The 23,822-nt window shown below is 43.0% G+C and overlaps 1 protein-coding gene across 4 annotated transcripts in view; it reads left to right on the top strand.

Annotated features, from left to right (window-relative positions):
* The window catches only part of LOC118358644 (AP-2 complex subunit alpha-2-like), a 77,573-nt gene that overhangs the window by 36,941 nt on the left and 16,810 nt on the right, over nt 1-23,822 (top strand). For all 4 annotated transcript variants that reach the window (XM_052480254.1, XM_052480253.1, XM_052480252.1 and 1 more), the window contains exons 3-12: nt 6,913-7,106; nt 7,354-7,483; nt 7,824-7,925; nt 8,058-8,317; nt 11,514-11,682; nt 11,808-11,945; nt 14,056-14,238; nt 14,694-14,791; nt 15,043-15,274; nt 17,174-17,353. In XM_052480254.1, the coding sequence (XP_052336214.1) occupies nt 6,913-7,106; nt 7,354-7,483; nt 7,824-7,925; nt 8,058-8,317; nt 11,514-11,682; nt 11,808-11,945; nt 14,056-14,238; nt 14,694-14,791; nt 15,043-15,274; nt 17,174-17,353 (1,686 nt within the window). The remainder of the gene's footprint in view (nt 1-6,912; nt 7,107-7,353; nt 7,484-7,823; nt 7,926-8,057; nt 8,318-11,513; nt 11,683-11,807; nt 11,946-14,055; nt 14,239-14,693; nt 14,792-15,042; nt 15,275-17,173; nt 17,354-23,822) is intronic.

The following is a 23,822-nucleotide window of genomic DNA, read 5'->3' as shown; positions in this document are numbered from 1 at the left end:
CAATCGTTATTTACAAGCCAACTTTTTAAGTGTTTCCCAAACAAGCACGTATAGAGAACGTTCTCTAACTGCGTTGTCAGACCATGTGTCGATACTAATAGGATCGAAGGAAAAGCAGCGCTACGCTCTTTTAATTTAATTGTTTTGCTAATTGACATCATTTGAGTCAATTGGAGGTGTGGATGTATTTCAAGGCCTTCCTTCAAACTCAGTGCCTCTTTGCCTGACATCATTGGGAAAGAAATCTGCCAAGACCTCCGAAGTCTGGTTCATCCTTGGGAGCAATTTCCAAACACCTGAAGTTACCACGTTCATCTGTACAAACAATAGTACGCAAGTATAAACACCATGGGACCATGCAGCCGTCATACCGCTCAGGAAGGAGACGCGTTCTGTCTCCTAGAGATGAATGTACTTTTGTGCTGAAAGTGCAAATCAATCCCAGAACAACAGCAAAGGACCTTGTGAAGATGCTGGAGGAAACAGATGCAAAAGTATCTAATATCCACAGTAAAATGAGTCCTATATCAACCTAACCTGAAAGGCCGCTCAGCAAGGAAGAAGCCACTGCTCCAAAACCGCCATATAAAAGCCAGACTACGGTTTGCAACTTCACATGGAGACAGATCGTACATTTTGGAGAAATGTCCTCTGGTCTGATGAAACAAAAATAGAAATGTTTGGCCATAATGACCATCCATTATGTTTGGAGGGAAAAGGGAGAGGTTTGCAAGCTGAAGAACACCGTCCCAACCCTGAAGCACGGGGGTGGAAGCTTCATGTTGTGGGGGTGCTTTGCTGCAGGAGGGACTGGTGCACTTCACAAAATAGATGGCATCATGAGGGAGGAAAATTGAGATGGCTTCAATATATTCACATAGACATCAGTCAGGAAGTTAAAGCTTGGTCGCAAATGGGTCTTCTGAATGGACAATGAACCCAAGCATACTTCCAAAGTTGTGGCAAAATGGCTTAAGGACAACAAAATCAAGGTATTGGAGTGGCCATCACAAGGCCCTGACCTCAATCCTATAGAACATTTGTGGGCAGAACTGATAAAGTCTGTGAGCATGGAGGCCTACAAATCTGACTTGGTTACACCAGCTCTGTCAGGAGGAATGGGCCAAAATTCACCCAACTTATTGTGGGAGGCTTGTGGAAGGCTACCCGACACGTTCGACCAAAGTTAAACAATGTAAAAGCAATGCTACCAAATACTAATTGAGTGTATGCAAACTTCTGACCCATTGGGAATGTGACGAAAGAAATAAAAGCTGAAATAAATCATTCTCTCTAATATGCTGAAATAAATAATTCTCTCTAATATTCTGACATTTCAATCATTTCAAATAAAGTGGGGTTCCTAACTGACCTAAAACAGGGAATCTTCACTAGGATTAAATGTCAGGAATTGTGAAACTGAGTTTAAATGTATTTGGCTAAGATGTATGTAAACTTCTGGCTTCAACTGTATGAATGCAAGTAGGCTATGAGGCACTTAATTATGCTTACCAAATAATGATGCACTAAATCACAGATTGTTCACATGAAACACGTTGAGACTTAAAATTAGACAGTAGCCTTGTTGCAAAATAGAACTTAATTGATTTCAATATGATTTGAAATAGCCTATATACAGTCGTGGCCAGCAATATTGGCACCCTTGCAGAAAACCGTTGAAATGAAAACTTATTTTGATATCCACATATGTACAGTCGTTGCCAAAATGATACAAATATTAATTTTCAGTCTGCTGCCTCAGTTTGTATGATGGCAGTTTGCGTTTGAAGAGTGATCAGATGAATTGCAATTCATTGCAATGTTCCTCTTCGCCATGCAAATGAACTGCAAAAAAAAACAATTTCCACTGCATTTCAGCCCTGCCACAAAAGGACCAACTGACATCATTTAAGTGATTATCTCGTTAACACAGGTGTAAGTGTTGACGAGGACAAGGCTGGAGATCACTCTGTCATGCTGATTCAGTTTGAATAACATACTGAAAGCTTCAAAAGGAGGGTGGCGCTCGGAATCATTGTTCTTCCTCTGTAAACCATGGTTACCTGCAAGGAAACACGTGCCATCATCATTGCATTGCACAAAAAGGGCTTCACAGGCAAGGATATTGCTGCCAGTAAGATTGCACCTAAATCAACCATTTATCCCATCATCAAGAACTTCAAGGAGAGCGGTTCAATTGTTGTTTAGAAGGCTTCAGGGCGCCCAAAGTCCAGCAAGTGCCAGGACCATCTCCTAAAGTTGATTCAGCTGCGGGATCGGGGCATCACCAGTACAGACCTTGCTCAGGAATGGCAGCAGGCAGGTGTGAGTGCATCTGCACGCACAGTGAGGCGACGACTTTTGGTGGATGGCCTGGTGTCAAGCTACCAAATGGTAGCTATAAATGCAGAGGATGTGCACAGTGCAACAATATGATGAAGTGTGAATATTTCTGCCACCCACACACAGGACAACTGTTCCAAATAAATGACATCATTACGTGTTCTACCACCCATGTTATATACATTATTAAATGTCCATGTGGGCTCTGCTATGTCGGTAAAACCTCCTGCTCTCTCAAACAGAGAATTAGTGAACATAAGTTCAATCAGGAGAAACAACAGGGATTATCCAGTCGCAGTACATTTTAATGACAAAAACATTACATTTCTACCATTTAGATTTTGTGGCATAGAGAAAGTTAAGATATCAGACAGGGGAGGTGATATAAATAATACTCTGAGCAAAAGAGATTTTTTTTGCATTTTCACCCTCCAGACATTATTTCCTAAAGGTCTTGATGATGAAATGCCTTTCTGTTCTTCAGGCTTATCAGTGGTTTGCATCTTGAAGTGTACCCTCTGTAGTCCTGCTGGTGTAGTCTACGTATGGTAGACTTTGACACATCTGCACCTGCATCGAGGATAGTGTTTTTGATCTGTTGGGCTGTTGTCAGGGGGGGTTCTTCACCATAGAGCGTATTCTCCGGTCATCCACTACAGTGGTCTTCCTCAGTCTACCGTGTCTTTTGACATAATTGCGTTCACCGGTGACTTGGGCATGCCCAGGGTTTTTGCAATATTCCTGATTGATTTTTCATTTCTGAGCCTTATGACGGCCCCCTAACAGCATAGGAATTCACTCAGTCAGGACCCTATTTAAATCAAATCAAATCAAATTTATTTATATAGCCCTTCGTACATCAGCTGATATCTCAAAGTGCTGTACAGACACCCAGCCTAAAACCCCAAACAGCAAACAATGCAGGTGTAAAAGCACGGTGGCTAGGAAAAACTCCCTAGAAAGGCCAAAACCTAGGAAGAAACCTAGAGAGGAACCGGGCTATGTGGGGTGGCCAGTCCTCTTCTGGCTGTGCCGGGTAGAGATTATAACAGAACATGACCAAGATGTTCAAATGTTCATAAATGACCAGCATGGTCGAATAATAATAAGGCAGAACAGTTTAAACTGGAGCAGCAGCACAGTCAGGTGGACTGGGGACAGCAAGGAGCCATCATGTCAGGTAGTCCTGGGGCACGGTCCTAGGGCTCAGGTCCTCCGAGAGAGAGAAAGAAAGAGAGAATTAGAGAGAGCATATGTGGGGTGGCCAGTCCTCTTCTGGCTGTGCCGGGTGGAGATTATAACAGAACGTGGCCAAGATGTTCAAATGTTCATAAATGACCAGCATGGTTGAATAATAGTAAGGCAGAACAGTTGAAACTGGAGCAGCAGCATGGCCAGGTGGACTGGGGACAGCAAGGAGTCATCATGTCAGGTAGTCCTGGGACATGGTCCTAGGGCCCAGGCCAGTTGAAACTGGAGCAGCAGCATGGCCAGGTGGACTGGGGACAGCAAGGAGTCATCATGTCAGGTAGTCCTGGGGCATGGTCCTAGGGCTCAGGTCCTCCGAGAGAGAGAAAGAAAGAGAGGAGAGAATTAGAGAACGCACACTTAGAATCACACAGGACACCGAATAGGACAGGAGAAGTACTCCAGATATAACAAACTGACCCTAGCCCCCGACACAAACTACTGCAGCATAAATACTGGAGGCTGAGACAGGAGGGGTCAGGAGACACTGTGGCCCCATCCGAGGACACCCCCGGACAGGGCCAAACAGGAAGGATATAACCCCACCCACTTTGCCAAAGCACAGCCCCCACACCACTAGAGGGATATCTTCAACCACCAACTTACCATCCTGAGACAAGGCCGAGTATAGCCCACAAAGATCTCCGCCACGGTACAACCCAAGGGGGGCGCCAACCCAGACAGGCCGACCACAACAGGGGATCAACCCACCCAGGTGACGCACCCCCCAGGGACGGCACGAGAGAGCCCCAGCAAGCCAGTGACTCAGCCCCAGTAACAGGGTTAGAGGCAGAGAATCCCAGTGGAAAGAGGGGAACCGGCCAGGCAGAGACAGCAAGGGCGGTTCGTTTCCAGAGCCTTTCCGTTCACCTTCCCACTCCTGGGCCAGACTACACTCAATCATATGACCCACTGAAGAGATGAGTCTTCAGTAAAGACTTAAAGGTTGAGACCGAGTTTGCGTCTCTGACATGGGTAGGCAGACCGTTCCATAAAAATGGAGCTCTATAGGAGAAAGCCCTGCCTCCAGCTGTTTGCTTAGAAATTCTAGGGACAATTAGGAGGCCTGCGTCTTGTGACCGTAGCGTACGTGTAGGTATGTACGGCAGGACCAAATCAGAGAGGTAGGTAGGAGCAAGCCCATGTAATGCTTTGTAGGTTAGCAGTAAAACCTTGAAATCAGCCCTTGCTTTGACAGGAAGCCAGTGTAGAGAGGCTAGCACTGGAGTAATATGATCAATTTTTTTGGTTCTAGTCAGGATTCTAGCAGCCGTATTTAGCACTAACTGAAGTTTATTTAGTGCTTTATCCGGGTAGCCGGAAAATAGAGCATTGCAGTAGTCTAACCTAGAAGTGACAAAAGCATGGATTAATTTTTCTGCATCATTTTTGGACAGAAAGTTTCTGATTTTTGCAATGTTACGTAGATGGAAAAAGCTGTCCTCGAAATGGTCTTGATATGTTCTTAGATCAGGGTCCAGAGTAACGCCGAGGTCCTTCACAGTTTTATTTGAGACGACTGTACAACCATTGAGATTAATTGTCAGATTCAACAGAAGATCTCTTTGTTTCTTGGGACCTAGAACAAGCATCTCTGTTTTGTCCGAGTTTAATAGTAGAAAGTTTGCAGCCATCCACTTCCTTATGTCTGAAACACATGCTTCTAGCGAGGGCAATTTTGGGGCTTCACCATGTTTCATTGAAATGTACAGCTGTGTGTCATCCGCATAGCAGTGAAAGTTTACATTATGTTTTTATATTTAGCATTAGAGTACATTAGCCTACAGTCACAATATACTCCAAACAATCTGGGGCCTGTCTTTCTATGCTACTGCTCAACAGCTTATTTGCAGCTTATTCTGCTATGTAATGGCTGAGAGTGTTTTCTGTCTGAGGAGAGGATGTCTGGCTAATGAAGAGAGGGATGGGGAATGGATAGATGGGTGAATAGATAGGTAAAAATACTTTATTCTATTACAATCAATTTGTTCCCAAATGTTATCTTTCCACATTTTGTTATGTTTTGTCTACACACAATATCCCATTAATGTCAAATCGAAAGACAGGTTTTGGGAAAATGTAAGTACACATGACATTTACATAAGTATTCAGACCCTTTACTCAATACTTTTTTGAAGCACCTTTGGCAGCGATTACAGCATCGAGTTTGGCCCACCTGTATTTGGATAGTTCCTCCCATTCTCCTCTGTAGATCCTCTCAATCTCTGTCAGGTTGGAGGGGTAGCGTTGCTGCACAGCTATTTTCAGGTCTCTCCAGAGATGTTTGATCCGGTTCAAGTCCAGGCTCTGGCTGGGCCACTCAAGGACATTGAGACTTCTCCTGAAGCCACTCCTACGTTGTCCTGGCTATGTGCTTAGGGTCGTTGTCCTGTTGGAAGGCGAACCTTCTCCCAAGTCTGAGGTCATGAGCGTCCTGAATTTCCGTCAAGGATCTCTGTACTTCGCTCCATTCATCCTTCTTTCGATCCTGACTAGTTTCCCAGTCCCTGCCACTGAAAAACATTCCCACGGCATGATGCTGCCACCACCATGCTTCACCGTAGGGATGGTGCCAGGTTTCCTTTGACATCATGGCTTGGTTTTTCCTCTAACATGCATTGTCAACTGTGGGACAGTTGTGTGCCTTTCCAAATCATGCCCAATCAATTGAAGTTACCACAGGCGGACTCCAATCAAGTTGTAGAAACATCTCAAATTGATAAATTAATACAGGATGCACCTTTGCTCTATTTCGTGTCTCATAGCAAAGGGTCTTATGTAAATAAGGCATTTCTGTTTTATTTTCTACATTTGTAAAAAGAAACAAACTGTTTTTCACTTTCATTATGGGTGTTGATTGCTGAGGGTTTCTTTTTTTTTCTTTTATCCATTTTAGAGTAGGGCTGTAACGTAACAAAGTGTGGAAAGAGTAAAAGGTTCTGAATACATTCCGAATACACTGTATACAGGAATGAGTGTGTTATGGAAGGAATATGATGTGAGAGGAAGTGGCAGGCAGCCACGGTTCAGGTGGTGAGACTGCATCGTAATGATGGCCTACTCCGTCTCTCTGAGTCTCAGCCACATGAAAGTGACACAGACGAACAGCAGGGAGGTAATGAACCCTGGCACAAGGCGTCCTGCCATCACTCCCTACTGGTTCCTCTCAAGGTTTCTTTCTTTTAGGAATTTTCATTGCCACTGTGCTGCTGCTTGTCGGGTTACTGTGAACCACTTTGTGTCAAATGTTGTTGTAAAAAGGCTATACAAATAAAATATGATTGACTGATCTCTCTCTTCCCTCTCTCGCTCCCCTCCCAGGGCTACCTGTTCATCTCGGTGCTGGTGAACAGCAACAGCGAGTTGATCCGCCTCATCAACAACGCCATCAAGAACGACTTGTCTAGCCGCAACCCCACCTTCATGTGCCTGGCCCTGCACTGCATCGCCAACGTGGGCAGCCGCGAGATGGCCGAGGCCTTCGCTGGAGAGATACCACGCATTCTGGTGGCCGGGTAAGAATGGAAGGGATGGAGAAGGGGAAAAGGAGAGGGGGGTAGTGGAAGGGAGGGTGAGGAGACCGGAGAAGCAAATGGGGGAGGGGGACTGAGGACACAGGACATGATTTCTTTGTATTAATTTGCTATAACAGCATGATTAAACAAAATCTGCGGCACAGACAATATCTTTCCAGGACCAGAGATGTTGGAGACTGGTAGCCCTTTATAATGAGCATTGTGTTATTTGTGATGTGATTGCCAGGGACACCATGGACAGTGTGAAGCAGTCTGCTGCCCTGTGTCTTCTGCGTCTGTACAAGGCGTCCCCAGACCTGGTTCTGATGGGGGAGTGGACCTCCCGGGTGGTGCATCTCCTCAACGACCAACACATGGTGAGAGACAGGCCATACATTTCTGCTCCAGCCCAACACTAGCACACCTGGGGTGTATTCACCTAGGAAGCAAACAATGAAGACGGAGAGCGACTAAACTGAATTGTCTAATTAGAAACATATTTTCCATTTCCCCTGAAAACCGTATGCATCCGTTTGCTGACATCCCCTCTCAGGGGGCTTTCTTAGTATGAATGTATGTATGTTTTTTTAAAGTGGTATGCTGTTATGGATATTGAAACGTAACTACTGACTTCATTGAGACTGTAAGGTTGAGGTTTATGCCTTTTAGGTGTTACTGTTGTTTCTGATGATGAGCATGTGTCTCTCTCTCTCGCAGGGTGTTGTCACAGCAGCCATCTCCCTCATCACCTGTCTCAGCTCGAAGAACCCAGATGAGTTCAAAACCTGTGTGTCCCTGGCTGTTTCTCGTCTGAGCAGGGTGTGTGTGTGTCTGCGCACGTGTGCATGTATACCTATAAAATCATGTATGTCAGTCCAGCGATCCATCCTCCCTTTGCCTCATTGTCTCTATCCCCTGGATTTCAACCCATCTCCTCCCTTTCTCCTCCAGATTGTGTCGTCAGCCTCCACTGACCTGCAGGACTACACCTACTACTTTGTCCCGGCCCCGTGGCTGTCTTGTAAACTGCTGCGCCTGCTGCAGTGCTACCCCCCGCCAGAGGATGGGGCCGTGAAGGGCCGCCTGGTGGAGTGTCTGGAGACCATCCTGAACAAGGCCCAGGAACCACCCAAGTCCAAAAAGGTGCAGCACTCCAACGCCAAGAACGCCATCCTGTTCGAGGCTATCTCACTCATCATCCACTACGACAGGTGAGGAGGCTGTATGTCACTCTAGGGGTCTTTCTTCTTCTCGCTCTCTTTTTCTCTTTTTCAGTATCTCTGTATATTTCTCTCTCTCATATACACTAAACAAAAATATAAACGCAACATGCAACAATTTCAAAGATTTGAATGAGTTACAGTTCTTGTAAGGAAATCAGAAAATGTAAAAAATAAAAATAATTAGGCCCTAATCTGGATTTCACATGACTGGGAATACAGATATGCATATGTTGGTCACAGATACCTTAAAAAAAAGGAAAAGGTGGGGATCAGAAAACCAGTCACTATTGGATGTGACCACCATTTGCCTCATGCATTGTGACATCTCCTTCGCGTAGAGTTGATCAGGCTGTTGATTGTGGCCTGTGGAATGTTGTCCCACTCCTCTTCAATGACTGTGTGAAGTTGTATATCAGAGCATCCCAAATATGCTCAATGGGTGACATGTCTCAGTATGCAGGCCATGGCAGAACTGGGACATTTTCAGCTTCCAGAAATTGTGTACAGATCCTTGCAACATCGGGGCATGCATTATCATGCTGAAAAGAAACGAGATGATGGCAGCGGATGAATGGCACGACAATTACCATTGATAAAATGCAATTATGTTCATTGTCTGTAGCTTATGCCTGCCCATACCATAACCCCACCACCATCATGGGGCACTCTGTTCACAAAGTTTACATCAGCAAACATTTCGCCCACTCGACGTGGTTACACGTGGTCTACAATTGTGAGGCCGGTTGGACATTCTGCGAATTGCCTAAAATGACAGAGGTGACTTATGGTAGAGAAATGTACATTAAATTCTCTGGCAACAGCTCTTGTGGATATTCCTGTAGCCAGCATGCCGATTGGACGCTCCCTCAACTTGCATCTGTGGCATTGTGTTGTGTGACAAAGCTGCACATTTTAGACGGTCCTTTTAGTGTCCCCAGCACAAGATGCACCTGTGTAATGATCATGCTGGTTAATCAGCTTCTTGATATGCCACACCTGTCAGGTGATCTTGTCAAAGTAGAAATGCCCATTAACAGGGATGTAAACAAATTTGTGTACAACATTTGAGAGAAATAAGCTTTTAGTGCGTATGGAAATGTCTGGGATCTTTCAGCTCATGAAACATGGACCAATACTTTACATGTTGTATTTATATTTTTGTTCAGTATGTGCATATAAACACTTAGTATACCAAACATTTGGAACAACTTCCTAATATTGAGTTGCACTCAGAACAGCCTCAATTATTTGGGGCATGGACTCTACAAGGTGTCGAAAGCGTTCCACAGGGATGCTGGCCCATGTTGTGGCTGGTTGTCCTTTAGGTGTTGGACAATTGTTGATGCACACGGGAAACTGTTGTGTGGAAAAACCCAGCAGCGTTGCAGTTCTTTTTTTTGTGTGGTTTTGACCACTTTTTCTCCCCAATTTCATGGTATCCATTTGGTAGTTAGTCTTGTCTCTTCGCTGCAACTCTCGTACGGACTCGAGAGAGGCGACGGTTGAGAGCCTCGCTTCCTCCGAAACACAACCCAACCAAGTCGCACTGCTTCTTGACACAATGCCCACTTAACCCAGAAGCCAGCCCGCACCGTGCACCTGGCCACCGTGTCAGCGTGCACTGCACCCGGCCCGCCACAGGAGTGACTAGTGCGCGATGGGACATGGACATCCCTGCCTCCCCTAACCTGGACGAGGCTTGGTCAATTGTGCGCCACCCCATGGGTCTCCCAGTCGTGGTTGCCTGAGACAGAACCTGGACTCGAACCCAGAATCTCTTGTGGCACAGCTAACACTGCCATGCAGTACCTTTGACCACTGCGCCACTCGGCAGGCACCTACTACCATACCCAGTTGCCCATTCACCCTCCAAAGGGCACACAATCCATGTCTGAATTGTCTCAAGGCTTAATAATCCTTCTGTAACCTGTCTACTTCCATTAATTTACACTGATTTTAAATCAATTTAACAGGTGACATCAAGGGAGCATAGCTTTCACCTGATCAGTCAGAGCAGGTGTTTTTAATGTTTTGTGTACTCAGTGTACACCTTGTAGAGTCCATGCCTCAACGAATTAAGGCTGTTCTGAGGGAAATAAGGGGTGCAGTGCAATATTAGGAAGGTGTGTGTGTGTGTGTGTGTGTGTGTGTGTACACTCTGTGTGTGTGTATAAACATACAGACAGAGACGGTGTGTGTGTGTGTGTGTGTGTGTGACGGACGGACGGACGGAAGGAAGGATTCACAGCCCTGGACTTTTTCCACATTTTGTTGTTACAGGCTGAATATAAAATTGATTAAATGTAGATATTGTGTCACTGGCCTTGCTAGTGGAATTATGTTTTTACACATTTTTACAATATGAAATGTCTTGAGTCAAGTATTTAACACCTTTGTTATGGCAAGCCTAAATAAGTTCAGGAGTAAAAATGTGCTTAACAAGTCACATAATAAGTTGCATGGACTCACTCTCTTGACTCACTCTGTCAATTATTAACCTAATTGACAGAGTGAAAAGGATGCCTGTACAGAATAAAAAATATTGCAAAAGGATGCATGTTTTGGAATAAGGCACTAAAGTAAAACTGCAAAAACATGTAGCAAAGAAATTCACTTTATATCCTGAATACAAAGCATTGTGTTAGGGGCAAACAACACGTTACTGAGTACTGTTCTTCATATTTTCAAGCATGGTGGTGGCTGCATCATGTTATGGGTATGCTTGTCATTGGTAATGACTCAGAGTTTTTGAGGGGATAAAACTAAACGGAATAGAGCTTAGCACAGGCGCAAACCTGGTTCAGTTTTCCAACAGACACTGGGAGACATTCACCTTTCAAATTTTGTACAATCCAGGTGTGCAAAGCTCTTAGACTTAGCCAGAAAGACTAACAGATGCAATCGATGCCAAAGGTGTATTGAATAGTTTCTGGAATACTGTATTTCATGGGGTATTCTTAGTAGATTGGTGAGAGAAATATATTTTATCAATCCTGTAATACAACAAAATGTGGAATACTTTTACACACACACACACACACACACACACACACACACACACACACACACTATATTCTTCTTTCTACTCTCTCTCTCTTTCTCTCTTTCTCATCCTAAACCTAAAGAATGGCGATTATGGTGTGGCGTACTCATTTTTTTCTCCCTCCTACCTCCCTCTCTCCAGTGAGCCCAACCTGCTGGTGCGTGCCTGTAACCAGCTAGGTCAGTTCTTGCAGCACAGAGAGACCAATCTGCGCTACCTAGCTCTGGAAAGCATGTGTACCCTGGCCAGCTCGGAGTTCTCCCATGAGGCCGTCAAGACGCACATCGAGACCGTCATCAACGCACTCAAGGTCCGTCTCTGTCAAAACACACGCCACACACACACTGTTCAGATGAGACGCTGCTTTTTTGATTAACACTTTATTTGAAGTACTTTGGTGTTTGTAACACATTTTCTACCTTTTTTTCTCTTCAGACTGAAAGGGATGTGAGTGTTCGCCAGAGGGCTGCTGACCTGCTCTACGCCATGTGTGACCGTAGCAACGCCAAGCAGATAGTTGCCGAGATGCTCAGTTACCTGGAGACAGCCGACTACTCCATCAGAGAGGAGATGGTATGCCTCTGCGTGCGTGTCTGTGTGTGTGCGTGTCTGTGTGTGTGCGTGTCTGTGTGTGTGTGTGCGTGTGTGCGTGCGTGTATGTGTGCGCGTGTATTGTATGTTTTCCCCCTCTGAGTGCCTCTGTGTCTGCGTTAAAGAGTGTGTAACCCAGCGTTTCCCAAACTGTGGGTCGCCTGATATGAAAATGGTGTCGTGGGAGAATTTATAAAATTCAGAATTAAAAAAATATATATGTAGATATACAGTGCCTTGCGAAAGTATTCGGCCCCCTTGAACTTTGCGACCTTTTGCCACATTTCAGGCTTCAAACATAAAGATATAAAACTGTATTTTTTTCTGAAGAATCAACAAGTGGGACACAATCATGAAGTGGAACGACATTTATTGGATATTTCAAACTTTTTTAACAAATCAAAAACTGAAAAATTGGGCGTGCAAAATTATTCAGCCCCTTTACTTTCAGTGCAGCAAACTCTCTCCAGAAGTTCAGTGAGGATCTCTGAATGATCCAATGATGACCTAAATGACTAATGATGATAAATACAATCCACCTGTGTGTAATCAAGTCTCCGTATAAATGAACCTGCACTGTGATAGTCTCAGAGGTCCGTTAAAAGCGCAGAGAGCATCATGAAGAACAAGGAACACACCAGGCAGGTCCGAGATACTGTTGTGAAGAAGTTTAAAGCCGGATTTGGATACAAAAAGATTTCCCAAGCTTTAAACATCCCAAGGAGCACTGTGCAAGCGATAATATTGAAATGGAAGGAGTATCAGACCACTGCAAAGCTACCAAGACCTGGCCGTCCCTCTAAACTTTCAGCTCATACATGGAGAAGACTGATCAGAGATGCAGCCAAGAGGCCCATAATCACTCTGGATGAACTGCAGAGATCTACAGCTGAGGTGGGACACTCTGTCCATAGGACAACAATCAGTCGTATATTGCACAAATCTGGCCTTTATGGAAGAGTGGCAAGAAGAAAGCCATTTCTTAAAGATATCCATAAAAAGTGTTGTTTAAAGTTTGCCACAAGCCACCTGGGAGACACACCAAACATGTGGAAGAAGGTGCTCTGGTCAGATGAGACCAAAATTGAACTTTTTGGCAACAATGCAAAACGTTATGTTTGGCGTAAAAGTAACACAGGCAATCACCCTGAACACACCATTCCCACTGTCAAACATGGTGGTGGCAGCATCATGGTTTGGGCCTGCTTTTCTTCAGCAGGGACAGGGAAGATGGTTAAAATTGATGGGAAGATGGATGGAGCCAAATACAGGACCATTCTGGAAGAAAACCTGATGGAGTCTGCAAAAGACCTGAGACTGGGACAGAGATTTGTCTTCCAACAAGACAATGGTCCAAAACATAAAGCAAAATCTACAATGGAATGGTTAAAAAATAAACATATCCAGGTGTTAGAATGGCCAAGTCAAAGTCCAGACCTGAATCCAATCGAGAATCTGTGGAAATAACCGAAAACTGCTGTTCACAAATGCTCTCATCCAACCTCACTGAGCTCGAGCTGTTTTGCAAGGAGGAATGGGAAAACATTTCAGTCTCTCGATGTGCAAAACTGATAGAGACATACCCCAAGCCACTTACAGCTGTAATCGCAGCAAAAGATGGCGCTACAAAGTATTAACTTAAGGGGGCTGAATAATTTTACACGCCCAATTTTTCAGTTTTTGATTTGTTAAAAAGGTTTGAAATATCCAATAAATGTCGTTCCACTTCATGATTGTGTCCCACTTGTTGTTGATTCTTCAGAAAAAAATACAGTTTTATATCTTTATGTTTGAAGCCTGAAATGTGGCAAAAGGTCGCAAAGTTCAAGGGGGGCGAATACTTTAGCAAGGCACTGTATATTATCGTATCGTCTTTGTATCTCAAAATCATTGTAATGTGGTTAATCTTAAAAATCTAAATGAAAATGTTTTTCAATTGACTGCCATAGCCCCAAATAAAAATGTACAACTTGGCTGTTGTACTTAAAAGTATCATTGGTGGGGCTAAAAGAAATTTCAGATATCAAAATTTGGTCATAGGACTAAAAGGTTTAGGAACCCCTGGTGTAACCTCTGCTCCCTTCTCTCCCAGGTGTTGAAGGTGGCCATCCTGGCAGAAAAGTATGCAGTGGACTACTCATGGTATGTTGACACCATCCTTAACCTCATCCGCATTGCCGGGGACTACGTCAGTGAGGAGGTGTGGTACCGTGTCATCCAGATTGTCATCAACCGCGATGACGTGCAGGGCTACGCCGCCAAGACTGTTTTTGAGGTAGGGGTTCCCCAAGTCGGATACGTCTGGATCCAATGTGCTCTTTTGTCTCAGCTTGGAAATTCCTCAATCATATTCCCTGGTTGAGTACATTACGGTGAAAACATTTTTAAATCAGTGGTCCTTCTGTAGCTCAGTTGGTAGAGCATGGCGCTTGTAACGCCAGGGTAGTGGGTTCGATTCCCGGGACCACCCATACGTAGAATGTATGCACACATGACTGACTGTAAGTCGCTTTGGATAAAAGCGTCTGCTAAATGGCATATATTATTATTATATTATTATAAAATGTATTATAAAAAAATATATATATGTTTATAAAGTCCTCCCCGTTTGAGTAATTTGTTTGTTTGGTGCCTACTGAACACGGCTCTGAAGATCCATAGCATTTGGCTATCATAAAATCTGTTCAAATTACTTACATTTCTAACTGTCCCCCTCCTCCCCCTCTCCAGGCGCTGCAGGCCCCAGCCTGTCATGAGAACATGGTGAAAGTGGGGGGGTACATCCTGGGAGAGTTTGGAAACCTCATCGCCGGGGATCCCCGCTCCAGGTGAGTGGTGTCCTCTCCCACACCAGTGACATCATCAACCTGAGACGCACACAAATATGCGGGGTGCTCTTATTTTCTGATGTATTAATCAGGTTTTTCTTCCATCTTTCTCATTTCTTTTTATGGTTCTACCTTTTTGTCATCCTTCTCTCCCTCTTCTCCTCCATTCTCATCCTCTCTTCCCATTATCATTTTAACTCTTTTACCGCTCCTCTCTCCCTCTTCTCCCTCTTTCTCATCCCTCTCTCCAGCCCTCTGGTCCAGTTCAACCTGCTCCACTCAAAGTTCCACCTGTGTTCGGTGCCCACGCGCGCCCTGCTGCTCTCTGCCTACATCAAGTTCATCAACCTGTTCCCCGAGACCAAGGCCACGATCCAGGAGGTGCTTCGCTCCGACAGCCAGATCAGGAACTCAGACGTGGAGCTGCAGCAGAGGGCCGTGGAGTACCTCAAGCTCTCCTCCATCGCCAGCACCGACGTCCTGGTGAGCTTTTGGGGTTTTTGATCGGCAAAAAAAGAGATCTATATATTTGTAGGTGTTCTGAAACTTTGTGACAGGTTGGAAGGGTGGGTACAGGGATTGAACCCTGGTCTCCAGTGTGAGAGTTGTATATGTGACTGTGCCAGGGAGTGTTATCACTGCACACACAGCTCTTGCCTGGCTACCCATCCACATCGCTCTGACCAACTGACGTTTCTTTTCCACAATGAGTCTGGATTTGCCACTCTCCCCGACGATTTCTAGAATGTGAACACATTCTTACCGTTCTGATTGGTCCCAAAAACTGATGGGTTGGGCCAGAGCCGAACTACAAGATGTCGTGATCAATTTTGATCCTCTGGTTAGATTTGATACACTATCCAATCACTGATTTAAATTGTTTTGTACCACACCCTTCATTTTAAAGTCATACAAACGACTTCTACGGTAGCAGTTTCAGACTTTCTGTAGCAAACAACAGAGCAGAGGAAGAATTTAGTGTGAGGTGTCAGGCTACCGCAGCTCTGCACGTGTTTTTGTTATTTCACTTCTTTATTTTTTATTGTTTACTGTAAAATATGTTGCCATTTTATATGCACTTACAGTGCCTTCGGAAAGTATTCATCCCCCTTCACTTGTTTCGCATTGTTACATCCTGAATTCAAAATGGATTAAATAGATTTTCTCTTTCTTTACACACAATACCCCATAATGTCAATGTGAAAACATGTTTTTAGATATCTTTGCAAATGTATTGAAAATAATCAAATAAAATACAGAAAGATCACATTTACATAAGTATTCATACCCCTGGGTCAGTACATTTTAGAATCACCTTTGGGTGGTCTAAGATATTTGCAGTCCTGGATTGTACACTGTTTGCCTATTTTATTATTTTCAAAGTTCTTCAAGCTCTGTCAAATTGATTGTTTATCATTTCTAGACAGCCATTTTAAAATATTGTCCTAGATTTTCAAACAGATTTAAGTCAAAACTGTAACTAGGTCAGGAACATTCACTGTCTTCTTGGTAAGGAACTCTTGAGTAGATTGTGTTTTAGGTTTGTTTTAGTCCTGTCTGGTGGAAAGCAGACACACAGGTTTTCCTTTTGGATTTTGTCTGTGCTTAGCTCCATTCCTTTTCTGTTTTTTTTTATCCTGAAAAGCTCTGCAGTTCTTAATGAATACAAGCATACCCATAAAATTACACTTTCTATTCTGTATAAAACGTTAATGGACTTTAATTTTAGCAGTATTTTTTTAGTGCCTTGTTGCGAACAGAATGCATTTATTTAATGTCTGCTTTTTAAAATTGTTACCATCTACCAATAGGTGCCATTGCGAGGGATTGAAAAACCTCCCTGGTCTTTGTGATTGAATCTGTTTTGAAATTCACTGCTCAACTGAGGGACCTTACAGATAATTGTGTGAGGTACAGAGATGAGGTAGTCATTCAAAAATCATGTTAAACACTATTATTGCACACAGAGTGGGTCCATGCAATTTATTATGACTTGTTAAGCACATTTTCACTCCTGAACTTTATTTAAGCTTGCCATAACAAAGGGTATGAATACTTATTGGCTCGAGACATATCTGCTTTTCGTTATGAATTAATTTAGTAAAAATGTTCCTGTAACACAACAAAATGTGGAGAAAGTCAAGAGTTATGAGTACTTTCTGAAGGCACTGTAGAATACCTTTCGATTTGAATGCGAGCCACAGAGCAGCAACAACAACAACCTTGCCGTGTTCAGATGCGGTTCAGTGTTTCAAATGTAAACCTCAACCACGGTCATGGACATTGCTATACGGTCACAGGCCTGACAGGACTGTAACCTCAGTGACTGGTTTAGTCACATTGTCATAACTGTAACCACATCCCTCCCTCCCCCCTCTTCAGGCCACTGTGCTGGAGGAGATGCCTCCCTTCCCAGAGAGGGAGTCATCCATCTTGGCCAAGCTGAAGAAGAAGAAGGGTCCGGGTGCCGTGTCGGTGGAGCTGGAGGACGGCAAGGAGAGAGGAGAGCTCAACGGTGGAGGGGACAGGGGGGGCGACGCTGCCATCGCAGCCTCTAACGCTGTGAGCATTCAATTCAATATACTTTCTCTGCACCCCAAATGGTACCTATTCTCTACACCCGCGGAAATATAATTAGCATAATCAAAAAATCCTCATCAAAACCCGTCTAAGTTTTTTCAATGGGCTGCATCTCAATCCACCGCATCCGCCAATGGTGGCCTTCTGCAGTGGGAGGTGGCCAAGCTACAGCTGTGTTTGTCAGACCATGAGACATCCCGAAAACTCCTGTAGCGTCCAAACCACTCTACGAAAAGATGAAACTCAAGAACACAATGGTGTTCTCCGTTTTGCTCCGAAGTTGCTATTGTCGATCTGCCAACCTCTTGTTCCCGAGCAGTTTTGGGATTACACACTGAGACTCTCACGAACACATACATGTTGGTTATTTGACTCGTCTCAAGGTAGCGGTACCAGTTTAAAAAATGAATGGATGTAAATATGGAAGAAGTTTAGTACCAAAAGAAATTGGTGAAATATGGGTCAAACCAAATAAAAAAGAATTCTGATCCTTATTATACACTATATAAACAAAAGTATGTGGACACCCCTTCAAATTAGTGGATTCAGCTATTTCAGCCACATCCGTTGCTGACAGGTGTGTAAAATCTAGCACACAGGCACACGTGCAGTGCCAAGTGTCGGCTGGAGTTGTGTAAAAATCTGCGCCATTTGACACTGGAGCGGTGGAAGCACGTTCTCTGGAGTGATGAATCACGCGTCACCATCTGGCAGTCCCATGGACTAATCTGAGTTTGGCGCATGCCAAACCTGCCGGACTGCATGGTGCCCACTGTAAAGTTTGGTGGAGGAGGAATAATGGTCTGGTGCTGTTTTTCATGGTTCAGGCTAGGCCCATTAGTTCCAGTGAAGGGAAATTGTAACGCTACATTATACATTGACATGCTAGATGATTCTGTGCTTCCAACTTTGGCAACAGTTAGGGTAAGGCTCTTTCCTGTTTCAGCATGACAATACCCCTGTGTACAAAGCGAGGTCCATACAGAAATGGTTTATCGAGATCGGTGTGGAAGGACTTGACTGGCCTGCACAGAGCCCTTGACCTAAACATCATCGAATACCTTTGGGATGAATTGGATCGCCGACTGCGGGTCATGCCTAATCGCCCAATATCCGTCCGTGCCCCACCTCACTAATGCTCTTGTGGCTGAATGGAAGCAAGTCCTCGCAGCAATGTTCCAACATCTAGTGGAAAGCCTTCCCAGAGGAGTGGAGGGTGATATAGCAGCAACTCCATATTAATGTCCATGATTTTGGAATGAGATGTTTGACGAGCAGGTGTCCACCTATCTCTCAGAAGACAGACACTTTTAAACAAACATCCTTTTATTATTTATTTATTTGACTATCTGTTATTCAATGGGTTTCTATGGGCTAATGGCAGTAAGGCCAAATTCAATGTTTCATAACAATCTTTACAAATATTAATTATACCTAAATGGGTCCTTAAATTCAAAATCAAGTAGCTAAATGATACTTGGTATGACCATCTTAATGGATAGCTTAGTAGACCTCCTTGCCCTTATCATCATTGTTTTTCTGTGAAGGGACAATTAGTTTTGTAGCAATTACAAGACACAGCACAATGACATAAATCACTTGTATTCAAAGACTGGCAGCAGTTGAAGAAAAGCAAAAGATGCATACAGTTTATATGATTCAAGGCTATATCTTCATAGACAGTGAATCAAATATTTAATGCATAATGCAGTGCATGCAACAATGGAGTTTAATAAAATAAGCATTAATTATTAGTTATCTATCACACTCCAATGGATCAGCATGGTGGAAATAACTATTTCTAGAAACTAAAATTAGCATATCTTGTTGGACAAATCCAGGTAGTGACTCCTGGTTTAAGTAAAATGTATTCCGTTGGTGCCTAATGAACATGACCCGAGACAAGCGTCATGATTCCACTATTTATGAGGCAACTCCTATAGTCTCTCTGCCATTAATAACACCATACCTGCTATAGTTCCTGACTATTATCACTATCATCAAAAATGTAATTTGGTTGTGGAACTAAGTCAAATAGATTAGGATCAGTTTCAATCTACCCATTCACCAATCAATCCGTCAGTTTCCAAATCATAATTAAAACCCAATTAATTTTCTAACCAAATTGTAGAATGACATTGCTCAGTGGTAGGACCAATCACTCAAAACCCTCAATTCAACACACATCCACATTGGCAGAATGTACATTTATATTAACATACTGCATAATTATCCAATAATTCTAGTATTAACTTTCTTATCATGATTATAATTACAGGTCAGTATCCTAATGCATCATTCTTAATCTAAATTACTATTTTAGCACTGTGTAGTCCTCTACAATCAATTTTGGGCACAGTTGTTGACCAATGCCCCCCCCCCCCCAACGCTTCAGGCACTGATTCTTCGGGCGTCTTCGTCATTTTCTTCAGATAGCTTTACAGTTCAAAGTGGATGTCCATGATAATGTCCCAATTTCAATGTCTCACCTGAGCCACCACCACATTTACCACCCATTATGTCTTGTCCATTTGTCAACCAGTATACCAACAACATAAGAGAACTTTGGAACAGATTTCTCCCCAAGCTCACTCAATGTGGACTCCTGTTACACTCCTGAGAGAAAAGACATGCAAGTAAAAACAGCTTAGTTTGGATGCTGTACACCGGTTGCTGGCTCGGACTCAGGCCTCTCTGTTGAAGTGGTGCGGACCGGGCCGTAATTGAACGCCTTTGTCGCTCTTCTTCAGCCAGTTAGGGGGTTTTGAGGTTCACACTTCTCGTGGGCAAATTATCCCCTTTATGCATTAAGACACACCGACTGTGACCTCGAGAGAGGAAATAATCAGAACAACAGTTTAGCTCAGTTCATTTCTGATTCAGGAAATCCAGACAAGCATTGGCTATATGATAAATTATTACGTTTTCCAATTATTCTTAATATAAATATCTAAACGTATGTCAAAGAGAACATTATATTGAAACAACATTTTTTTTTCAAATTGGCTTATACTCCTCATCACACTGTCAACTTCATCGCAGAGCCACAGGATCAGGAAGATAGACCACATCCCAACCATCCAGCAGACCTATTCTGGTGAGATTTGTATCAGAACAGAACAGAACAAACAACACAACAATACATTCCTTCACATGTCACTCAATACACTTCTATATATCACTAAAGGCGTGTAAACTTCAATCCAAAACCTCAGAGGACTGTTACCTCACCCCCTTTTTGATGCATGACTCCCAGTGTGAGTAATGTGTATTAAAAAAACTACTACTGGTTAAAAATAAAACAAAATTATTTCAAATGATTTAATTAGAATCACTATCCTTAACAACTCCATAAAGAAAAATAATTGCACCTATACGTTTATAGTAAAATAGACTTAAGCCTACCCTTAGTCAAAGGCAACACCCTCTCCTTCTTCACATTTGTCCAAATCACAAATATGGCTAAGAACTATAAACTTCATCATAATTATCAATATTACAAATTACCTTCAAATTAGTATTACAATTGACCTTAAATGCATTATCCAAATGGCTTTCCAATGAGGGTAATCAAACCACACTGGAAAGTCAGGACAGATGTCAGAGGTCATACAAACCCTTCAAAGAAGTGTTTCTTACTAATATTAGATTAAGTAATGAAAAACAGTCAATGTCATACACTGGAAACTTATTGGAAACTAAATGTATCTTATCAAAATATTTAACTTGTGTTCAATTAAAACTCAGAAAATAAAAACTTCAGAAAATTCCATTTGTGTGTGCGTGTCCCTTTAAGATACCTTGGCGCAAAGACAAATGGAAAACTCACTAAACCTTTATTTAACTAGGCAAGTCAGTTAAGAACAAATTCTCATGTTCAATGACTGCTAAGGAACAGTGGGTTAACTGCCTGTTCAGGGTCAGAACGACGGATTTGTACCTTGTCAGCTCGGGGATTTGAACTTCCAACACTCTAACCACTAGGCTACCCTGCCGGGATTTACGGTAACCACTAGGCTACGCTGAAATAGAACACTCGCAATAAATCAAACAGTATTTTAAAAACACCAACAAATAGTCATAACAAGTGTGTTGTGTGTGGGTATTTGCAAATCTTAAGGTAAAAACAAACAAAAATGGCCAGGCCTTATTTAATTTGGTAGTTTCGGTCTCAGTCACACTCACTGCTCTCGCCAAGACCATAGCCCCGGGGAAACATTTCAAAGAGAGAAAATGACAACCCCCATTCTTATCCTAGAGAAAGTGTACATTTCATCAATATCCACTATACTACATCTTAATTAACAACCCAAAGTTATAACTACAAACATAACATAATAAGTCCACTGTACTCCCTCAAATCATTTTTGTTTTAATGTACCCCAACGTTTGTGCTTAATTTAGCATGTGCTGCCCTTAGACACAGCAAAATCTGTCTCGCCACTAACGATTCCCTCCCATATCATATTATATGACTGGTCTCTCGTTTCCATAACCATATAACGTTATCCTGGTATCGTTACTAAATGTAATACTTTTTCCCCCGGTAACAAATGTAGTCAATTTCTCAGCGTAAGGAATCAGTGATATTTGATCTCAGGCATCTATGAAACAGTTGTTTGAGACGTGGTCTCCTACGTCTCCCTTAACATACATACTGCTTGACTAGTTGGGCCCAAGCTTCCTGTACAACATTAAAACCCATTCAGTCTGTCTACAAACAGGCTCTCAAAGTGCTTGATAGGAATCCCAATTGCCATCATCACTGTTACATCCTCAGAAAGCATGAGCTCCTGAGTTGGAAAAATCTTGTGCAATACACTGACGTATGTCTTGTATTCAAGATCCTAAATGGCCTGGCTCCCCATCCACTCAGTACTTTTGTTAAATGAAAACTCAAACCTATGGCAGCAGAGCCACAAGGTCTGCCATGAGAGGTGACTATAGTTCCCTTAAGGAAAAGCACCTTTAGTCGATCTGCTTTCTCTGTGAGAGCTTCCCATGTCTGGAATACACCGCCATCAGAGAGACACAACTGTACCACGTTTCACACCTTCACAAAAAAACATGAAGACATGGCTAAAGGCCAATCAGACTAGTGAATAGTATCCCTAGCTGTGTATTTGCCGCTTTCCATGTTGTCTGTAGCTTGTGAGTTGTGGCAACACTTTGTTGCTTTTATGTGTTTTGTTGCGTTTTGTGCTATTGCTCTGTCTGCGTGCGACGTGTTGCTTGTTCTATGTTGCTCTGCATGTGCTCACTGCTCATTGATTGTCTGTACTGTAATTGTTTTTAATAACCTGCCCAGGGACTGTGATTGAAAATTAGCCGGCTGGCTAAAACCGGCACTTTTATTGAAACGTTGATTTAATGTGCACTGTCCCTGTAAAAATAAACTCGAACTGCAATCCACTTTAATGACCGGACACTGTTCCACATAATGGAAACATATTATAATGTTAGAATACATTAACTACCTGCTCAAATTCACTGGTGTTACATAAACTATAAAACTCGGCAACAGTAATCAGAAATGATTGAAGAACGTTTCCGATTCAACTATTCAGACCTCTACTGCATCCCTTACAGCCCGATATAGCCCAGCGAGCACGACTCGCTTTCACCAGTGGACTAAAACATGGAAACTCTTACAAAAAAATATATATATATATATACATACACACACACACAGTGGGGAGAACAAGTATTTGATACACTGCCGATTTTGCGGGTTTTCCTACTTACAAAGCATGTAGAGGTATGTAATTATCATAGGTACACTTCAACTGTGAGACGGAATCTAAAACAAAAATCCAGAAAATCACATTGTATGATTTTTAAGTAATTAATTAGCATTTTATTGCATGACATAAGTATTTGATACATCAGAAAAGCAGAACTTAATATTTGGTACAGAAAACTTTGTTTGCCATTAGAGTTCATACATTTTCTGTAGTTCTTGACCAGGTTTCCACACACTGCAGCAGGGATTTTGGCCCACTCCTCCATACAGACCTTCTCCAGATCCTTCAGGTTTCGGGGCTGTCGCTGGGGAATATGGACTTTCAGCTCCCTCCAAAGATTTTCTATTGGGTTCAGGTCTGGAGACTGGCTAGGCCACTCCAGGACCTTGAGATGCTTCTTACGGAGCCACTCCTTAGTTGCCAAGGCTGTGTGTTTCGGGTTGTTGTCATGCTGGAAGACCCAGCCACGACCCATCTCCAATGCTCTTACTGAGGGAAGGAGGTTGTTGGCCAAGATCTTGCGATACATGGCCCCATCCATCCTCCCCTCAATACGGTGCAGTTGTTCTGTCCCCTTTGCAGAAAAGCATCCCCAAAGCATGATGTTTCCACCTCCATACTTCATGGTTGGGATGGTGTTCTTTGGATGCAAACACAACGAGTTGAGTTTTTACCAAAGTTATATTTTGGTTTCATATGACATTCTC

This window comes from Oncorhynchus keta, chromosome 26, assembly GCF_023373465.1.
Source record: "Oncorhynchus keta strain PuntledgeMale-10-30-2019 chromosome 26, Oket_V2, whole genome shotgun sequence".
NCBI classification, from domain to species: Eukaryota; Metazoa; Chordata; class Actinopteri; order Salmoniformes; family Salmonidae; genus Oncorhynchus; species Oncorhynchus keta.
Note: the sequence above shows the minus strand (reverse complement) of the source record. Positions and strands in the feature narration are given on the sequence as shown.